This window comes from Chiroxiphia lanceolata, chromosome 19, assembly GCF_009829145.1.
Source record: "Chiroxiphia lanceolata isolate bChiLan1 chromosome 19, bChiLan1.pri, whole genome shotgun sequence".
NCBI lineage: Eukaryota > Metazoa > Chordata > Aves > Passeriformes > Pipridae > Chiroxiphia > Chiroxiphia lanceolata.
Window position 1 is genome coordinate 5,499,595 of NC_045655.1, and position 19,054 is coordinate 5,518,648.

At 45.0% G+C, this 19,054-nt stretch overlaps 1 protein-coding gene across 8 annotated transcripts in view; it reads right to left on the bottom strand.

Moving 5' to 3' along the window:
• Positions 1-1,939: 1,939 nt before the first annotated feature.
• The window catches only part of UNK (unk zinc finger), a 46,235-nt gene continuing 29,120 nt past the window's right edge, over positions 1,940-19,054 (bottom strand). For 4 of the 8 annotated variants that reach the window (XM_032706356.1, XM_032706348.1, XM_032706349.1 and 1 more), the window contains 8 exons: positions 18,384-18,584; positions 14,121-14,189; positions 13,283-13,457; positions 12,074-12,175; positions 10,394-10,582; positions 7,337-7,518; positions 6,548-6,805; positions 1,940-6,197 (listed from right to left, as the gene is read on the bottom strand). In XM_032706356.1, coding sequence (XP_032562247.1) covers positions 6,039-6,197; positions 6,548-6,805; positions 7,337-7,518; positions 10,394-10,582; positions 12,074-12,175; positions 13,283-13,457; positions 14,121-14,189; positions 18,384-18,584 — 1,335 coding nt within the window. In that variant the 3' untranslated portion in view covers positions 1,940-6,038. The remainder of the gene's footprint in view (positions 6,198-6,547; positions 6,806-7,336; positions 7,519-10,393; positions 10,583-12,073; positions 12,176-13,282; positions 13,458-14,120; positions 14,190-18,383; positions 18,585-19,054) is intronic. The other 4 variants (XM_032706350.1, XM_032706353.1, XM_032706354.1 and 1 more) reach the window with 4 other exon arrangements.

The following is a 19,054-nucleotide window of genomic DNA, read 5'->3' on the forward strand; positions in this document are numbered from 1 at the left end:
GCCTGGGAGCTTGCTGGAGCCTGGGCAGCAATAAAGAGCATCGCAGTGCTGGCAGCCAAACCAGGAGGCACTTGGGGCTGCCGGAGGCCAGACACAGGGGGCAGGTCCCCAGTGTCACCCCCAACCTCTGCCAGGGTCCTGGGTCCCTCTGGAAATGCTGGGAAGCTCTGCAGGGTGCTTGCAATGTGGGGTGGCCCAGTGCGACAGCAAAAATGCCTGGCAGGACAGCTGGTTGTAACTATTTGTTGGGGTTTTTGGTGCTTGTTACTAATTACACACCTGGAGCTCCCTCTATCCCCACCCTGCAAGGGGGTGGCTGTTCTTGAGCTGCAGAGGGTCCCTGGGAGCTGGCCAGGGTATTAAAAGCATCACCCTCACGGGTGCCTGAGCAGCAGCTGCTCCCTCGGTGGGCAGAGCAGCCGCTGGGTCAGTTCAGGTCAAATCCTGGATGCGGGGGTGGGAAAAAAAAAAAAAAAAAAGCTCCTTTGGTATCTGTGTGACAGACAGAGCCCACAGCAGGAGGGATTAAGGCTCCCAAGGAAGCCATTTGCTGGCTTAGATCACTCGTTTCACTGCAGAGAAATAATATTCCAGAGACAGGTCTGGGATTGTGGAGAATCTGTCCTGAGGGGCATCATTTCAGCAGGGTTCAGCACCCCAAGCCTGAGCTCTGCAGCTCATTTGGAGTTGGCACCTGTTAACAACCAACCTCATGCTTTATTACAAGGCTTAACTCTATGAGGCTGTAGGTCTGAATGTGTTTCTAGCTTAATTTTTAGCTCTTTGTTTAAAAATCACTGTGCTCTAACTCGCCCTGGGCTGCCACCACCCAGGTGTGTCCCAGAGAGCAGGTGCCACGGGCTGACCTCTGTTTTGAGGTTGTTTGCACTGTATTATTCAAGGTCTTTCAGCTTAATTTTTCGCTCAGCTCCAGGCAGTTGGGTGGGTCTTCTCCCACCCCTGAAGAAATCATATCTTTTTTTACAGGGAAGGACTAATAAACCTTAATCAATCAGGGTGTCACTAACCCCATGGACCAGAGAACAGCCCAAGCATGAGAAAATATGGCTTGAAGCACAAAAAACCAGCTCCTGGTAAATGCAAGACTGAGGAGGAGGAAGAAATCATCATCCTCATCCTGGTGAAGAACCTGACACAGACAGACTGCTGGAACACAAGAGGGAAGGGGACTGGCACTCACATTTACTGATTTTTATTGTGTTACTAATAGTCTCTAATATAAACTGGGTGATTCAGATTATTGTTGTGATTGGACTGATGGGAAGTGGTTGACACATCTTTGAAGCATTAATTAGACCTAAATTAATTCTTGGATCCATAGGTAAGGCACGTTCTTTTTGGTGCCAACACACGAAACTCTTGTTTGTATCTGCTGTGCAGGCACAGAGGTACTGGCTCACCTCTGCCCAGCCTGGCTCTTCCAGGACAGAAATCCACATCCAGTTCAAGAATCTGGGTGATAAAACCACTCTTTTTGTGGTTTTGCCATTTCCAAAGGGGTCTCTGACCAACCTACCTGCACCCCACCGGTGTTCCCCCTTTTCCACAGCACCTCGATGAGAAAGGTGAAAGGTAACCCCCTGAAAAAGGGGCTTGATCCAGAAGGGAGCTCAGGGAGAAATTACTCTTGGTTGTGTGAAAGGGAAAAGGCAAAACTGGCCATGGATCTGGTGTTTTGAGGGCTCCACAGCCCAGACTTCCCCACCCTCCCCACATCCACCTGGGCAGGCACGTGCACACACACACGCACACACCGCTTTGGTTTATAATTTTTTTTTTCTTAGCAAAAAAATAAAAATTTATTGTCCTCTAAAAAAAAAAAAAAATCCATCCTGCCCTTGGAAACTGTGACACAGATTGAGTTCTTTCCAGCCCCACATGCAAAATTCACTCTGCCAAGAAAAGAGTCTAAACCAGGTTTCCGACAGCCAAAACACATATTTACAGAGTACGAGAGAACGACAGCTGAAATCACAGTTCTATACATGGAATCAACAACACGTTTTACACCACTGATCACCATTCTGCCAACTTCTACACGGACTAGGGGCGCTTCTGCCCAGTGCCCTTCCTCCTGGGGAAAGCAGGGAAGGGACTGGGCAAGAATTGCCACCAGAAATACTGCAGTGTGTATTATTATTATTTTTTTTAAAACGTATACTGTATTTATTTTGTTTTAACATTGGAAGCTACGGAGTGGGGAAGCCCCAGAAATCTCTCCGATGCAGTCACTACTTTGCAGGAATATTTCACCTTTAAAATACTAGATTTTACATCAGTAACATCTATTTTGCTGTTGGCCATCACTCCAAGGATTATTACAACTCTGGAGGAAAACACTGGTAATATTCTTCCTTCTCAGATGGGGGAAAAGGAGGAAGAGAGGAGGTTTGGAGGCTGGTGGAACAGCAATGGATGACTGAGTCCATTCAGTGTTATGGGCTTCCTCCCAGGGTAAGGAATTCTCTTCATTGTCTCAGCTGCACAAGCCTTGCAAGTGGCTCAGGTTCAGCTTCAGAGATGTACAGAAAGTGTAAAAACCCTTCAGCAGGGGATCAGCTGCACTGACCCCCCCTGGGGTGGGGATCTGCTTAAGGAAATGTGCTCCAGCTCCGAGACCTTTCCCAGGTCCCTCCTGTGTCACCGGGTCTTTGCCACTGCTGGCACATGGCTACAGCATCTAAGGCTGGAGATGAGCTAAAAGTGCTCCTGTTAGCCCAAAATGATAAAATCCTTCAGCTCCTGGCTCTCATCTACAGCTCCAGCCTTGCTTTTTGCTCTCCATCTACCCAGCATAGTGTTGTCCTAAGCCAGCTGCTTCTAGACTGGTTTTCCATAATAATGTAAAAATTTATTGACCTTTAGGATACTGTGGTTTCACAACACAACCACAACTCCCTTCCCCCAGCTCTTAATTCAGAAGTGCCTGACCTGCACCATTAGTCACAGAGGTTCAACACTTCTGAAGCTCCCAAAAACTGGGGGAGGAAAATGTCATTATCCAATGAGGAGTCTGTGTGAGGAGGCAGGACCCAGACGTGGTCAGGGCTGGGCTGCTCCTCAGGGAGCCTCGTGGACCCAAACTTCGTCTTGAAGCCCCCTCAGTTCTGACGTGTTACTGTGTGTCCTGTAAAGGGAGTTCCTGCTTCAGAAGGAAGCCTGACAGTACGTGACAGGGGCTGCACTTATTAGCACCAGGTTTATTTCAGCTCTTTTCACACCATACAGAAGCTGATCACAGACTCTTAAGCCTTAACTGCAGTGCTGTGATTATGGTTTGTCCTTCCTGCCTAGGGCAGGCAGCAAAAACTGCTGGAGTGGGTCAGGAATGCTGCCCCTTCCCCCTGCTCTCACCTCATTTGGTTTGGAAGTTGTCATAAAAGTGGCCCCCCAGAACATTCACAAAATATGCAAAGATGAAGTTCTCTTTTCCATCTGATGCTTAAGAAAATAAATTCACATTTCAGATATTCCTTTTTCTTTTTTTTTTTTTAAAGCAGCAAACAAATTAATAAAAACCTAAATTTAGGAAGTGTTGCTTCAAGAACCAGAGGAAAGTGAGAAACAGTCTATGTGCTTGTGCAAACAGAGTGCTGAGAGAGGTTGGGGTGGGAGCAAGGGAAGGGTCGAGTGCTAATTCCTTCAGGCTGTTCTGCCATGAGTGCAGTGTGGCAATGGAAAGTCAAAATTTAAGGGCCACAAACAGGTGAAATTTTGAATTCTTTGGTCCTTCAGTATAAGTTTTAAAACAGAGAAACTGTTTTACTCAAAAGGGAAAAACATATTTTCTCTGGCCTGGAATTTTCCTTGTACCCCCTCCCTGCCTAAGCAAATGCACCCCATGGAAACTGGGGGCAAACAGCTCTTCCCCCTCAACCCCCCAGCCCTGCATCACCCCGTGACTGGAATTCCCATGGACACAGCCCCCAGGTGCCACCAGGGGACAAATTCCAGCTGAAGGGACAAGTGAAGAGCCCCTGTGGGAATTGTTGCAGTCACAGGGCTGGTGCTGGACAGATCTGAAAACAGAGGGTTGGCCAAAGGCAGCATCACCCTGAGCAGCCCCCGGGGAGGCAGAGGAGCAGAAAAACCCCCATGCTCATAAAAAGTGTTACAAACCATAGCCAAAACGGGCTGATCAGCTCTGCTGCTTATAAATATTAAAGTCCTGATTCAAGAGTTTATTTCCTATGATTTAAGTTAGTTACAAAAAAACTTTTTAGTAAATTTTTTATCTTAATTGGGCTTTTTTTCCTCCTCCCCCCCACTTTTAAATTTTTTTTTTTTATTTTTTATTTTTCCTAAAAAAAAAGAGAAATGTATTTTAATAAAAGGTCTTTCCTTAAGATCAGACCAAGGCAGATGTGCTGCCCCATGGCACAGACATTCAAAGGCTATAACCAAACAACATAGCCACAATAGTCACTCAACAGTGTCTCTCCATTAAAAAAAATTTAAAAAAAAATGATGCTAGTTACAATAAAATACACATGAAAAAAAAAGCATTTTTACCAAAAAACCCAAAAACAAGTTAATGGGAAAACATAAAAAAGAACTACACAGAGCTGCACTTAAGAGATCATCTGGGAATGCATATTAACCCCTTCCATGGAGAGGAAAGGTGGAATTACGGAAGCAAACCTAATTATGTGTTTGTATTAAATATGAAGCTTTCTGAGAGGCTCTGGTAAAAATTCAGTTTTCCTACAATAGTGGGCTGCTGGAGGTTCCAGTGCTTTTCCAGGTCAGGGAGGGGCAGCACGGGAGCATCCCTGTGCAAAATAAAAATGTTTAGTCCAACTGAGTGGCCTTTTGGTTGAGATCCCAGCAGGTTACTGCAATCCACCTGATGTGAAAATCCAACGGACACACTGGTAAGGAAAAAAAAAAAAAAATCACAGGAAAGCTCAGCTGCTGGACAGGAAAAGGTGGTGGCATTTCCCTGTCCTGCTGGACTTTCTGTCACCACACACGCCTCTAACACGAGGCTTTCTGGAGCCAGCAGTCCACAAACCAACCTTGAGCTGCTGACACAGGCAACATCAACTCTGTTTAACAAAACTCAGCCTCCCTGGAATTGTTTCATGCACTTCAGCAGTGACTACGAATCGGGTCCCTGTGGCTAAAACAAAACTGATCTGGTCTGAAACATTAAAAAATCTCTAGACAGCCACCAGACAAAGGGGTGCCTGGAGAGAACTAACCTCTGCATCCAAATTTCCTTCATAAAGGGCTTTAGCTGACCCAAGGGCAATACTTTTAAGGCTGCTCAGACCTGGAACATGTTGGCTGTATCAGCAATGAACACCAGTCACTGAATTTTGGGGCTTGGCTTGCTCTAGGTCCAATAGAATTATTTTTTTTTTTCCCTCTTTTCTTCTTTTCATACAAATATACAAAGAGCGTAAAAAAATTTAAAAAGTGAACTTTGCTGCTTAAATGACAGACAAAGTTCCTGCACATTCAGAGATGGGCAACGTGAGGCCCACCAGGCAGAGCTTCCATCAGGGAGGACGGCTTTAACCAAGCTGGGTCAGTGAAAGAGCAGGGGGACCGAAGGCATGAACAAGTCATTTCAATCCACCTCGATCCTCCCCGTGATCTCAACTCTTCCTCTGGAAAGCACATGGAAGCCCCTCTTGCCCACTCTAAGTCCTTCTGGAAATAGTCAAAAATTTGTTATCACCTAAATAGAAAAGAGGAGAAACACAGACTCTTTGCAAATGGCCCTTTGATCTGTATTAAAAACAGCTCTCAAAGTTCATCAAGAGTTAGAATTAGTGGGGCACGGGTGAGGGGCAGTTTAGATACGGGATGTAAAATATTAAAAAGTGCTCTGCAACTAATTTTTTGTTTCATGTGTGTATGTGCCTGTGTGTGCATATCCCTACACATGCACAAACACGCACATACACACACATATATACATATATATATATACACATACATATATATGTACGTATGTATAAAGTTAAAAAGTTCTATACGATATGATTAGAACAAGTGTCCTTGGAAGGTCACGACTGGAGAGAGTGGGGCCTGTTGGGATGGCAGATGGGGCACTCTCCCCCCTCCTCGGCGCAGGTTTCACACAGCACTGCGTGTTGGCACGGTAACACCACCCGGTTCTCCTTCTGACACTTAAGGCATTTCACTGACTGCATCTGAAATACCGCCTGCAAGAGAGGGGGACAGGGCATAGCGTCAGCAAAGGGGGCTCCACGGTTTGGGGGGACAGCAGGGAAGGACTTGCAGCTGCCCATCTCCTGAAGCAAAAGCGAAGCAGCACGGCCCGATGCCACTTAGGAGGTTTAGGATCAGCAGAGCAGCTTTGATTGACCCAAACTCTGCACATCAGGCATAAAGGTGGAGGCATTTTCCTGTAAGCTGGCTAAAACTCACTGTGTTTACATAACCTGGAAGTGCTCTGAAGGGCTCCTGATTTCTGGCTACATTAAAGAAAAGGGGAAAAGCTGAGATCTGTAGGAGCACAGGGAGCAGAGCCCTGCAAACCCCTGGCACTCACCTTGTCAACCTTCTCCAGGTTTGCCCGCAGCTGTTTCTGAAGGGTGTAAAGCGACGAGAGCGAGAGCGTCTCCAGGTCAGAGAAGGAGCGCAGGAACTGTGGGTCCTGGCCTGTGTGGATCCTCTCCAGCTCCTCCTGCAGTTTCTTCACTTGCAGCTCCAAGGCTTCCCTCTGCTCCCGGGCCAGTTCACATTCCATGTTAGCCGTGTTGGCGCGATCATTTGCTTCCTCTGCCTCCTTTTTCCAAGCATCACAAGCCTACGAGTTCCAACAAAGAGGGTAAAAGAAGCACCCTGAAAACTCAGTCTCCCAAGAGAATTCCAGGCAAAAGAATCCACTTCCATACACTTCTCACCAGTTCTGTCCAATCTGCCCTGCTCCCAAATTCTGAAACATGTCTGGAGCTTTGCTTCAAGGCTCTGCTCATTCCAGACATCCCATCTGGTTGGGCTGTGGTTCTACACATCTGGCGTACACCGTTCAGGGGATGAACTTTGCATGCTGGCAAATTACCATGGATCAAAGTCAACTGGCAGGTCTGAGACACTGTCAAGTGCCTCAGTGCATCTGTTATGACACCGGGCCTTGCACTGCCAGCACCTGAACCACGTCAGGCACGGTGATTCAGCCCCCCTTTCCAAGGGATGGGAAAGAAGAAGAATGCTGAAGAGAATCTGTAAAACCTACAGCTCTATCCATCACCTCAGTGTCTGGAGGGCTCCTGTTGAAAGGCCAACACCCTCCTACTCTATACTCCCTAATCCCTGTTCCCAGGAGTTGCCCAAGTACCTGTTTGGCTTGTTTCCAAGACTCTTCCCACTGCTTTATTGTGCCGTTGGCCTCATCCAGTTCTTGTCGTAGCCGTGCCAGCTCCGCAGCACCTGGACCTGACAGAAATGCAGGTGAGGTACTGGGCGAAAAACTCCCCGAAGCAAAGTGTTCCCATATGCTGCTGTTCATCCCATTTAAACCTGTTTCACAGGGAAATAGAGAGGGTTATGTCACAGGTGCTGGCAATTTCCCCATTTCCTCCCTACCCCTGTGAAATCCAGGATTCAAAAACGTGTCAACAGGATAAAAAGTTCACCGTAAGAATCAGTTTCATCCCCAGGACCCCGGAGTCCATCACAGAGGAACTTTATAGGGAAATTTCACACCATTAAACCTCATCTTTAGTGGAGGACCCAGGATACTGAGTGGAGGCAACTCTTGAATCAGACTGCTTTTAGAAGCATCAATTCTACAGCAGAGCTGATGATCACCTGGAATCCCCTTTCTCACAGGAGAACCCCTGACCTGCTACTACATTCCCACTTTTCCATGCAGCACAGCCACCACAGTTGGTTCACACAGCCCAGGTGGTGCTTCCTCTCACACTGCACCCTAAGAAACTTCTGCTTTTGGCTCCTCAGTCTGGGGCTTAGAAAAGGAGTCTCACTTGCAAACAATGGCATGAAAATGCTCCAAGTCATCACTGCTTCCACGTGCAAAAAACAGAACTAACTGGAAAATCCTGTTTATAAAAAGGTAGAGAGACAAGAGTATCTACATCAGCTTCATCCTCAGCAGAGTTCTAGCACAGAGCTAGTGAACAGCATCAGAGAAGACTGACTAAACACCTCCCTATTTTAGCTTGTTCAAATAAATTCCCTTTTCAGGAAGAAATTCAAGGTTTAGGAAGACAAAGCAGTGGGAAATCAGGTGTAGACAAAACTAGCTATTTTTCCACTGAGTCCAATGTTTGTACTCTTTTAATAACAAAAATGTTTTCACTTAAATGAATTACCTACACCTTGTACTCAGGGGAGAACTATTAGGAAAAGGTAATATTGAGACAGAGTGTGGACTCTTACCCACACAGTTTGCTCCCGTCTGATGTGGGAATCATTTTCATGCTATGGTGCTCACCACTGGCTGTGAACATTCCTAAATTAAGTTGCAAGTGATAATTCTGATCTTAGAGCAGCTGAACTGTGTCTGCAAGTGAGCCCTGGAGCCAACGGCCTCTCACCAAGGTCTAACCCACCACCACCCATTTAGTACCAGCCAAGACACAAATAGTTACAAAAATGCAGCTGAAAAATAGTACCTTGTCTTCACCAAGGGCTCAAGGCACATTAACAACTCATTTAGCAGAGCAGCAAAGGATCTTTGCTGGCTCAGGCCACTTACCAGAGATCATTTCAGCTGCTCTGAAGGGTGCTCAGTCAAAAGAAAGAAGTTTTAATGGAACCCCATTCGATTCCATTTAATGGACTCACATTCTGTTTTTTAAACTTCAGTTTTCTTGAATGGGAATCTAGCACTAAATGGGATGCTGGCAAGCCACAAATTCTGCCATAATGCTGATCAAGCTGATCTTGCAATTTGTTTTTACTCTCTCTTTCCACCTGCTGTTCTCATTTCACATCTGAAGTCTCAAGCCTCTTTGGTCAGGAATGCCTTCTCTGTGCATTTTGCATCAGCACAGTGGAAACCAGCCCAGGACTAGGTATTTTTCACTCAATTGCAATAAAAAAAAAATAATAACTACACACTCTACACGTTACTTATGTGCATTCAGTAATTTAAATGGAACAGAGAGATTCCAGATTGCCAACTGCTAGGTGACTATTTATATATCTTCTCAAAACCTCACCAACTGGTATTTCAGGAAAATATCTAACCTTTTTCTTATAAATAAATTATTAAAATGCATTTGTGAATCTCCTGCATTTTTTTTGGCTTTTCATTTGCATAAATACATAGTCAAGATAAAATATAACTCTTATTTCTTCTGAAATTAAAACCAGGCCTTATCAGCAATTTTTCTTTTCCTAACTAAAACGGGGACAAACAGCCAGCCTCAACCCTAATTAATAGCTGAGATGCCTCTGATGTCTCTTATTACAGTAATTGTAAAAGCTGCTAAAGCCAAACAAACAGCAATGACAAGCATGGAAACATGGGTTTGGGCTGTGCAAACAAGGGATGCAGTTACACAGATAAGTGCATGCTGAAATAGATTACAAAAGCATGTAATCATTTTATTAGGTTAAGCTGAATATTAAAGATTAAAGTGTATCTCAAATTTGAAGAGGCATTTATGTCTAGCATCAATAGAGAGAATTAATATTTACTGTTATTAACAGAAATGAGTGGAACTGGTGTCACTGTAGCCTGGAGCCCAAACAGTTTTATTTCTCATGGCAACCCTGTGTCTTGATTACAAAATAGTTTGTCCCCTCAGTTCCCAATTCTTCCTGATACAGCTGAAGCTCCAAAGCACTTTCTCCTCCCTTCACTCCCTCATACAGGAAAGAGATTCTCAAGGGGGGAGAAGGAGCCAAGGGGACAAAGCTGGAAAATTAACTTTTTGAGAAGTCCACACTGCAAATCTGGTGCAGAGCATCAAACAGAAAAATTACAATGCCCGAAGTCTGCCCTAGAGCTTTCAGAGCCAACCTGACCCACAAGCAGCCCCAAAGGCAAACTGCAACCCCTACCTTAACTAAGCAAAGCTGAGGACCCAGCTCTGAGTTTTATATGAAGTCTCAGCACAGAACTGCTGTCAGGAAAAGGCAGAGATCTTTTCCCTGAAAGGCATCATCAGAGCAAGTCAATTAACCTATCTGCCCCTTTCTCTCAGCCTAGAAACAGAGAAAGTAGAGGGAATTGCTCCCTTGCTCACAAGGTATTAGCTGATTTTTCATAAAGCAGCTTCTAGTACCATTGCTGTTCTCATGGGAAGAAGAGATACAAATGACAGCAGTGAAATAACACATTAAAATTAAAGCTAACTTAAAAGAAAATACTTACATGGCACAGACAGGCATGTACATGGGGACACACACACTGTGCATTTACCTAATGATCCATGAGAAGCTGATGTCCCCAGGAACGTGTTTTCTGATTGGCTTAAGTGTCCCTGGGGCTGATGGAGGAAATGCGATGAGAGGCTGACCGGTGGAGAAGGAGAGGCAGAGTGAAAGGAGGCAGAGCTTCCAAGGGACCCGGGGATATTTACAGGAGCAGAACTTTGCAGCAAACTCCCACCTGGACAAAGAACACACAGAGAGGATGGCTATGTATGACCATGAGGTGTGGGCACAGGGCAGGAGTTCAGAGCAGAAGGCGGTAGGTTCCCTTTCTCCTCCCTAAGCCCCTCGGGATTCCCTCCACTTCTCCTCATGTTTTATTCCCCTCTTTTAGAGGGGCCTTTAAGAGGAGCACTGAAGCTGCCATCCCACGACCCACGTAGGTTAAGACCCTCCAGGATTGAATGGATCATTCTTTCACTGGCCAAAGCAACAGAAGGTTTCCTGAGCAGAGTTCAGTCCCTGTCAGCCTAGAGAAGATGAATTTGGTAAAACACTCTGTCACGAAAAATTCACTGCTAAAACATGTGTCTCTGCCTCTAATGCTTCCAAATAACCTGCAATGAGAAGACTGTCATGCCAGGTGAAGTCATGATCTTAACCACTAAAAATCAGTGCCTAGCTTTAGGTAGTTCAGATATACCTGAGTGCCTGGATCTATCAGTAATAAAAAACCCAAATAAAGGAAAGCCTAAGCTCAAAAGACATCAACTTCCCTTACACTGGAGGTTAGTCTGCCTGCCACACAGATTAAGGGAGGTCTCAGCCCTGCTCCCTTCTCATAAGATCACTAGGTAACACCAGCCCTGATGGGAACAGAAGGAGAAGGAGGATCCCTAAGGCACTGCAGATGGGGAGCAGCAGAAGCAGGGCTGGCAGGAGTAGGTACAGTAAACTCTCCGACCAGGCTCTAACCTTTGGTAGGGAAGTGGAAGTGATATTCTTTAGGGCTCTTTCCACAGCTCCCTTCCTACCTCCACAGCTCCAGGCAGGGCAGCTCCCTTGGAAACCTTCAGACAACCAGAGTTTGCTCCCGTTCAAACACCTGCTTTACACAGCAAGGGCGGCCAGAAACTACCACCACTTCCAGAAAGTTATGAGACATTTTGTTTTTCCCTGGACACCCATCAGAGACAGGCAGAAGAGGCCTTAGCCTACCTCCACGTATCAAAATGAGACAGACAGTACAGGAATCAAACCAGCAGACCATGACGACACTCTGTGACAGATGGATGGCATTACCAGGTCAGTGAGTTTCCTCTTACAGCTAGGGAGAACTTTCTGCTTAAGATGCAAATTGTTATGCTTTGGTTTTTAAATTTATCAGATGCCTTCTAGAGTCCACTTACACACTCAAAAAAAAAAAAAAAAAGAAAAAAAAAAGGAAAAAAAAAAAAAAAAAAGAAAAAAAAATCAAGCAAGTCCCATTCAGTCTCAAGAAACATCCCCAAGACATCTGGGCCCAATGGCAACAACTCAGCTCTGCTAGTCAGTAAGGGCAAGCTCTCACTTCAAAGATGCTCAGGGGTTGCCAGAGTTTGTTATAATTGCTGTTTTAACCAATGTTATTTTGGGACTGGTTTTAGAGCTTGGTTGGGCTGGCTCCACTGAGGTGACTGGGCAACACTGCTTGGCAGAAGATAAAGAAAGCTCTGTTGCTTTCATGTACCTATCATGATGCCACTCGTGTGGGGCACTGTGCTGCTGTCAAATGTCTTCTCCAGGGCAGCCACTCCGAATTCATTCAGGTCCAGGTCATCCAAGGCAGACTCTGCCAGACACAGAGGTACCAATTATGTTATAAAGGACCAACAACTTCAAGAGATAGGATGGCCCAAAGAGCCTACATGCAGAGGAGCCTGCACTCTCTATTTGTCAGGGCCCTACTCTATGCCCTATTCTGAGACTGTTTGGCAGAAGAGTCATGGGCAGCTTTTCAATTCAGGTTCTTTTACCTGATCTGATTTCTTTTTGTCTCAAAGTATTCCCAAATGTTTTATGAAAACAAAAATCCGATGAAATAACAGCAGATCCCATAAGCCTTCCCCAAACTGCTCTCCTAAATCTGTCTCTAATATGCAGGAACACTGGCTTATGGCATGTCTGGGTCTGGCTTGTGCTTTGTCCCTACCTTCCCAAAAAGTAGAAGGGAACACTGAAAAACATCTCTGAGGTTCAAAGATAGGGTAAAATAAACCTTATTAATGCCTGCAAGTGTTATATCTGTTTGAACATGCCTCATCACTAATGATGATCAGTATAATTCCATCCCACACATGCCCACTCGTTTCTATTATTATTTTTATCAAATTAGTGAGATCACCTCAGAAATGTTACATTTAATTAAAAAAAAATGAAAAAAAGAAAAAAGAAAAACAGGTGACCAAAAAGCCTGTACCTATCTAAGAGTGACTCCACTCTCTGGATTCTCATGTTTTCCTTTTTCTTTCAGCCTCTGTCCTACACTCTATGAAGGGCAAGTCCTTACAATCCACCTGGAGGCAGCCCTGGCTATAAAACTGTCATTTGGAACATAAGGGATTGTAACTGTGGAAAAATGCCCCTGTGATTTCCTGCCTAGTCCAAGACCTCTTTGTCACTTTGACAAACCTAAAACTAAGGCCCTTTACAACCATGTGACATTCTGAGTAAGTGGCTCAGAGGCCTTCAGTTGGTCCCGTGGGTGAATTTCATCCATAATGACCTGCAGAAAACATCAGATGTGTCACAGTCACAGAACAAGCCTCGGGAATCTGCCAGCGCTGACAGAGACGGAAAACTGGAGGTCACTGGAACACCCATGATATTCCGGCTCTCATACCTGGCAGTCCATGTCTGAGGAAGCCCTACCAGCATGAGTAAAAAAAAGCAAAGTTACCTATGACAGACTCAACGGTGTCACTGGTTGGGTAGAAGGGAAGGGCATTGGCATTCATGCCTGGAATGCTGCTGGTGCCAGCAGGGCTCGGGGGTGTTGCAGCCAGACTGGAGGTGATACTAGAGGAGATGCTGGATGTCAGTGGGCTCCCCACTGGGAGAATACCCAGAATGTCCTGAAACAAGAGTTTGAGAAGGGAAAGAGGAAGGACATAAAACATCTTTACGGAAGAACCCCTTCAGAAACACGCAGGAATGAGCCACAGATCAGCAGCAAACCTGTTTCCTGCCTGCTTCCAACCTGACAGATGGTTACTGCTACTACTGGGCTGGGGGTGGGGAGAGATTAACAGCTTTTCTTTAATTTCTGTCGACTGGTCTCCATTCCATGTCCCTCCCCCAGTATTCTAAACATGTTTCAGGCTGCCCCAGAATTAACTCCTGTGACCCACAGGTTGCATGCAATCACATGCATGGGCCACACAATCACTCACTCAGTTCAGCACACGACTTAGAACCTGATATTAAATTCCCTTTGCCAAATCCTTGAACTCAGATGACTCCAGAGATCCATTCCAGCTCAATTTTCTGTAATTTGAAGACTCTCTCTAGCACAGTCCAGCCCTGTGAATCCATCCTGAATTCATTCAGGTCTAACTACTGACAAATAACACCTCCAGCAAATCATCCCATCCTCATAAAGTAATCCCTCCAGCTGAGCATCCCTAATGGTGTCTGGACTGTTATTTACTCCCTGCAGAGCTGTCTGGATCCACAGAGATTTCTCAGTGGTGGTGGAAGCACTGAGCTGGTTCAGAGCCCTGCTGGCAGTACCATACCTGTTTGGGCTGTAACAAAGGTTGCTCCTGGCTCCTGTGTTCCAGTGAGTGGGACTTCATTTTTGCTTGCTGCAGTAAAGAAACAAAACAAAAGATAAGCAGAGGGATTATTTAGCAAAATTTAAAATGGGAAACACGGTCCACTCCTCTCTCGGTCTGCTCAAGGCACTAGAGAATTTGGAGAGAGGGAAAGCACAGCAAACTGAAAACATTCCAAGTAATTTATGCTTTCTGTACACCAAGATATCACCCCTAGAGTTATGCAAAGACTTGTCACAATGACATTTGCCTTCAGTGCTGCTCTAAGTCCCCTGCTACCACAAAGCACATCCTAAGAACCAAGATCAAAAATGAATTATTTTGCCTTGCTATAACTAACTCATCAGCCCTACTAGCATCTAAAAACCAGAAAGGGCCAGAAATGGTGGGAGGCATACTACATTTTTAAATTATGTAAATATTTTTCAGCTTGGGGAAAATAAAGTCTGTAGATTACGTTTTTGCTCAAACTCTTCCAGCTCCCAGCTAGGACTGCAAAGTAAAATACAGAGATAACTAATCAACTTTCAAAAAAACATCATTAAAACTGATTTTATAAAAAATCCTTCCCCCATCCATTAACATGAGAGCTCAAAGCTATAAAACATAAGTGAGGTTAAGACTGTCTGGAATTGCAAAAGTTCACAATGCCAACATACACTTAGTATTCCAGCCTAAAAACTCAGCTTAAGGACCTTCCAGCACTATATCCTTAATGGATATCAATTCTCTTGCCTTGCAACATCAGTCAATTCTGATGGAACTCAGTTGGGAAGGAAGTGGCCTCAGGAGCCTGTCAGTGTGTAACAGTCTGTCTGCAGACCTTGCTCCCTTCCTCCCGTGCTGTGACACGGCACAGGGAGATCAATCACAGCCCCTGGGCACAGAGAGGGAGCAAAAAAAAGTACTGAGAGTCAGTGCTGCTTGTTTACTCCCTCTCCAGCCTCCCCAGTCTGAAACACAGACATATTCCAGACATAAAGTGCACACGATGGTTTTTATCCCAAATGCAGGCAAGGCACCATCTCTGCAGGGAGATGTGCAACAGCAGCACACGAGACACCCCGCTGACCTGAAGTGATATGCCTTGACTTCTTGGCTTAAACAGTCTCATGACAAAGATAAATGATTGCTGGAGAGGGATGACATAACCAGACAGGCGAAAGAGCAGCGGAAGAATTCATCCTTTGGTTTTACTTCATTAAATCATTTTCCCTGCTCAGCTGTACGCCTGTGGGCAGATGGGGAGGTCAAAGCCTGGCAGCCAGGCAGTTGAGAGATGGACACAAAGATCCTTCTGCAGTGGGTACCACTCTCTCACACTTCCCTGAACAACATGCAGTGTGTTTACACACAGCAGAACTGCCACTGAACCCATCACGGGCTTGTTCTCCTTTGTGAGCGGGAGCTGCATTACGTGAGTGCATCTGTGTGTGTCTGATAACACGCCTGCTACATTATCCAACACATCCCTACCCCCCCTGACACTCCTCTGAACACAAAATGTGCTATCACAGACGTCACAGCTGAAGGGAAGGCACTTACACAGCCGTGCCCCCACTGAGAGGCTTCCTGCCAATGTAGGGAGTTTGCTCTGCTGCAGTTTAGTCGTACTGGAAGGGGTTTTTTTCCTTTAAGGAGGGGAAAAGTGAACCCATTTCCATGTTAGTCCCAATTCCCACTGCCCTGACTTCACAAAACACGAGCAAGCCAAATGTCACCCCTAAGCCATTCTCCTTTAGCTCTGAATAACATTAGAAAAGGCACACATCGAGACAAAAATTCAAAGGACAAACTGAAATTCTCCAGCTCACTCTGCTGCAGTCAGGGAAGAGGACAAGGGACATAAATTACGAGTGAAACTAAATGTTTTCTGACCAGCATGGAACAAACCTACTGTGCTGTGTGTCAGGACTTGGGAACACCTCCTGGTCGTGGCATTCAAGTCCTTCCAGTGCAGCCAGCATTTTTCCAGCTTGCTAAATCTTTTGGGACTGGGGAAAAGTATTTTTAGCTTTAACTGCTGGCTCAGCCTTACCACAAACTATGTGGAATCTATTAAGACAGAAGGTGTATTTTTCATTCTAATAAGATAGAAACTATTTGTACTAATTCTACAGAGGAAAAATGACAAGCCCATTGCAGAGCTGAGCCAGAGCGACTCCAACGTTTTTATATAGGAGTTGACAAAGTTAAATGCCTAATTAGTGGTCCAATTTACAGGGTACATGAGAATCTCTGGTGCCCATTGCAGCCAAAGGGAATTACAGAAGAATTTAAAAAGTAAGTAATTACAGATTAAAATAAAATTAAATCAGGACACTTATGAGACACCTAATTTTGTCTGTAGAAGGTTAGCATAAGGCAATTGTGATTACTTCTGTCTATACCTTAATAGCTATTTATTCCAGTCATTTAACACAGGTTTTGCTTAATTAAAGCCACATAATTAAGAAGCTATGTGAATAAAGCATCTTTGTAGCACAGATCCAACTTCAGATATAAATGCTCATCCTCTGGCCCTCCTTTTAAAAGCCCTATTCATGCTCCAACCCCTTTCTCCTTGGCTTAGGCTTGCTGCCCATTTTCTCCAAAGCAGGGCCTCCCTGGCACTCTGCCTCTGCTGGCAGCAGACAGGGGTTCTCTCAGTCCTTCAGCTCTGGGTTCACTCCTCCTTTGCAGTAGAGGCCACAGAGAACGAGGACATGCTTTTTCTTTTGTTTCTAAACAACTGTTACAAGCTGCTGTGCCCATGAGAAGCGCCAGGATCACAGCATGGTCTGCTCTTTACCCCCAAAGACGTGTTGCATCAATTTGCAGTTTCCTAAGCCACATCCCCGTTAAGCCAGACAATGGAAGCATTTATAAGAGAGCACACATGCATATAGCTTAATCTGGATTTGTCACTGCATCATTTTAATTAGACTAAACAGTGTTCAAGACTTGGTCCTACTGCAAAGCTTGGTCATATTTTCCCAAAGCTGTAAAAATAAATAAAACAAACCCCATGGAGTCTGCTTCTAAATTCAACTACTTTATGCAAGACCTTGTCTGGACGGGATATTTCCACTGTTTTCTCACAGCAGTGCAATACAGAAGCAGCAGTACAGACTCATTAAGGCTGACTTCTTTAATGGCACAGACAAGAGCTTAAACGTAGCCAGGCAGAAAGCAGCTCTTCTTGTCATCTCTGTTCTCAGGCAACACAGACCTGGCATTCTTATTCCTTTTTATATTTTATTTTTTTTTCAAAAGAACTTGGAGATATTTTTGCAGGCACCTCCTCATGCAAGCAGCTATTCCCTTCCCCCTAAATCAAGATGTTGTTCTATTACAATTACAAACCCAGTGAGACATAAAACCTGAGACCGAAGCTCTGGGTTGGGGTCAGGTTGGAAGGGATGGTGCAGAGAAACTATTCATTGTAACATCAAGAAAGCAAATTCACAGTAAGAAGCTGACTGTGGAGAAGCTCATGTGTGGCAAAGAGATGGAAGAGACTGTTGCAAGCCTAGGGAGCACTATGAATAAGGCATGACACCAGGAAGAAGACTGGGGAAGCAGCAAGGTGAGACTGGGATACCCAAAAGGGATAAGAGGGAATGTCATTAAAAGATATGGATTGGGTAAGATTCAGAGGATTCTTCAAATGAGAATGAGGAATTGAAATTTAATACAGAAGCCACAGGAGAGAGTCAAGGATCAGAATGATAGGGCCAGAGAGGAAAGATACAACTAACATGACATTTTTAATACACCAGAGAAATGAACAGTGAAAACAGAAGACAAACCAAGTCATAGAGGTCAAGGTAAGAGTCTGGAGTGGGAACAGAGAAGGAAGGATGAGACAATGAGACAATACAGCAAAAGAAACAGCAACTCTTGGTAAGGACCTAAATATGGAAACAGAAAGACCAAGAAGTGATGTGGGAAGCTACTGAGGGTCAACACAGGACAGGAGTTGTGAGGGGCTGGGAAAACAAGCAGCAGCTCCACTTCCACAAAACAGAATGTGTGATGGCAGCAAGGCAGACAAGAATGGATGTAAGATGAAAGGGGCTGGAAGGAAGGCTGAAAGCAACAGCAGAGATCTGGAAATGCACATGAGAACAGTGCTTTCCCACTTCTATTCCATCGAAAATAAAAACCACAATCAAGCTAGACTGGGCAATCTCTCATTCTTCCTCATCCCCCCAGCTCTTCCAGCCAATATTCCCTACTAACCTGGCATTTGAAACTCTTCAAATACTCGGCCCCCACCTGATCTTCTCGCTCAAACCCCGGTGCCTTCTTGTAGCTGCCGGCTGCTGTTACTGAGTCTGGAGGAAAACCAATGGTCTCCAAGCTGTGGGGCTTTCCAATGGCACCGGGAGGAGACCCACATATATTAGATGGGCTTCCAAGACTGCTGTTCCTACAAAGAATCTAACAGAAGGAACAAGTGTCAGGAAAGTACAGCCAGCCAGGAGCAATGACATGAAGGGGAGAGGCACCCCATGGAAGGGCTCAATTCACTTCACTGTTTGCAGACTGATTACGCTGACAGTCAACAAAACTACACAAGCTTTCAGTAAACAGTAATTAAAAAAACAGGGAAAAGCTCCACTGGATTTTTACAGTCCCACAATTATGGTTTTACTGTCGCTCCTTCGGAGCACAGTCTTGTAAAATCCAACCTACAGCTCTAATGACATTTATCCTTTTTGAAGCCTCAGATGTGACTGATCCAAGTTTCCAACCTGAACATAACTCTATTCTCTTTCCTTAGGCTACAGTGGATCCTGTCTGACTCTGGGTAGTAGTGTGGAACCTGGAAAGGTGCTTTGGCAGTCAGAACAACCAAACATATCTGAGCTATTGTGTAATATTTTATTTTTTGCTTTCCAGTTGGAAAT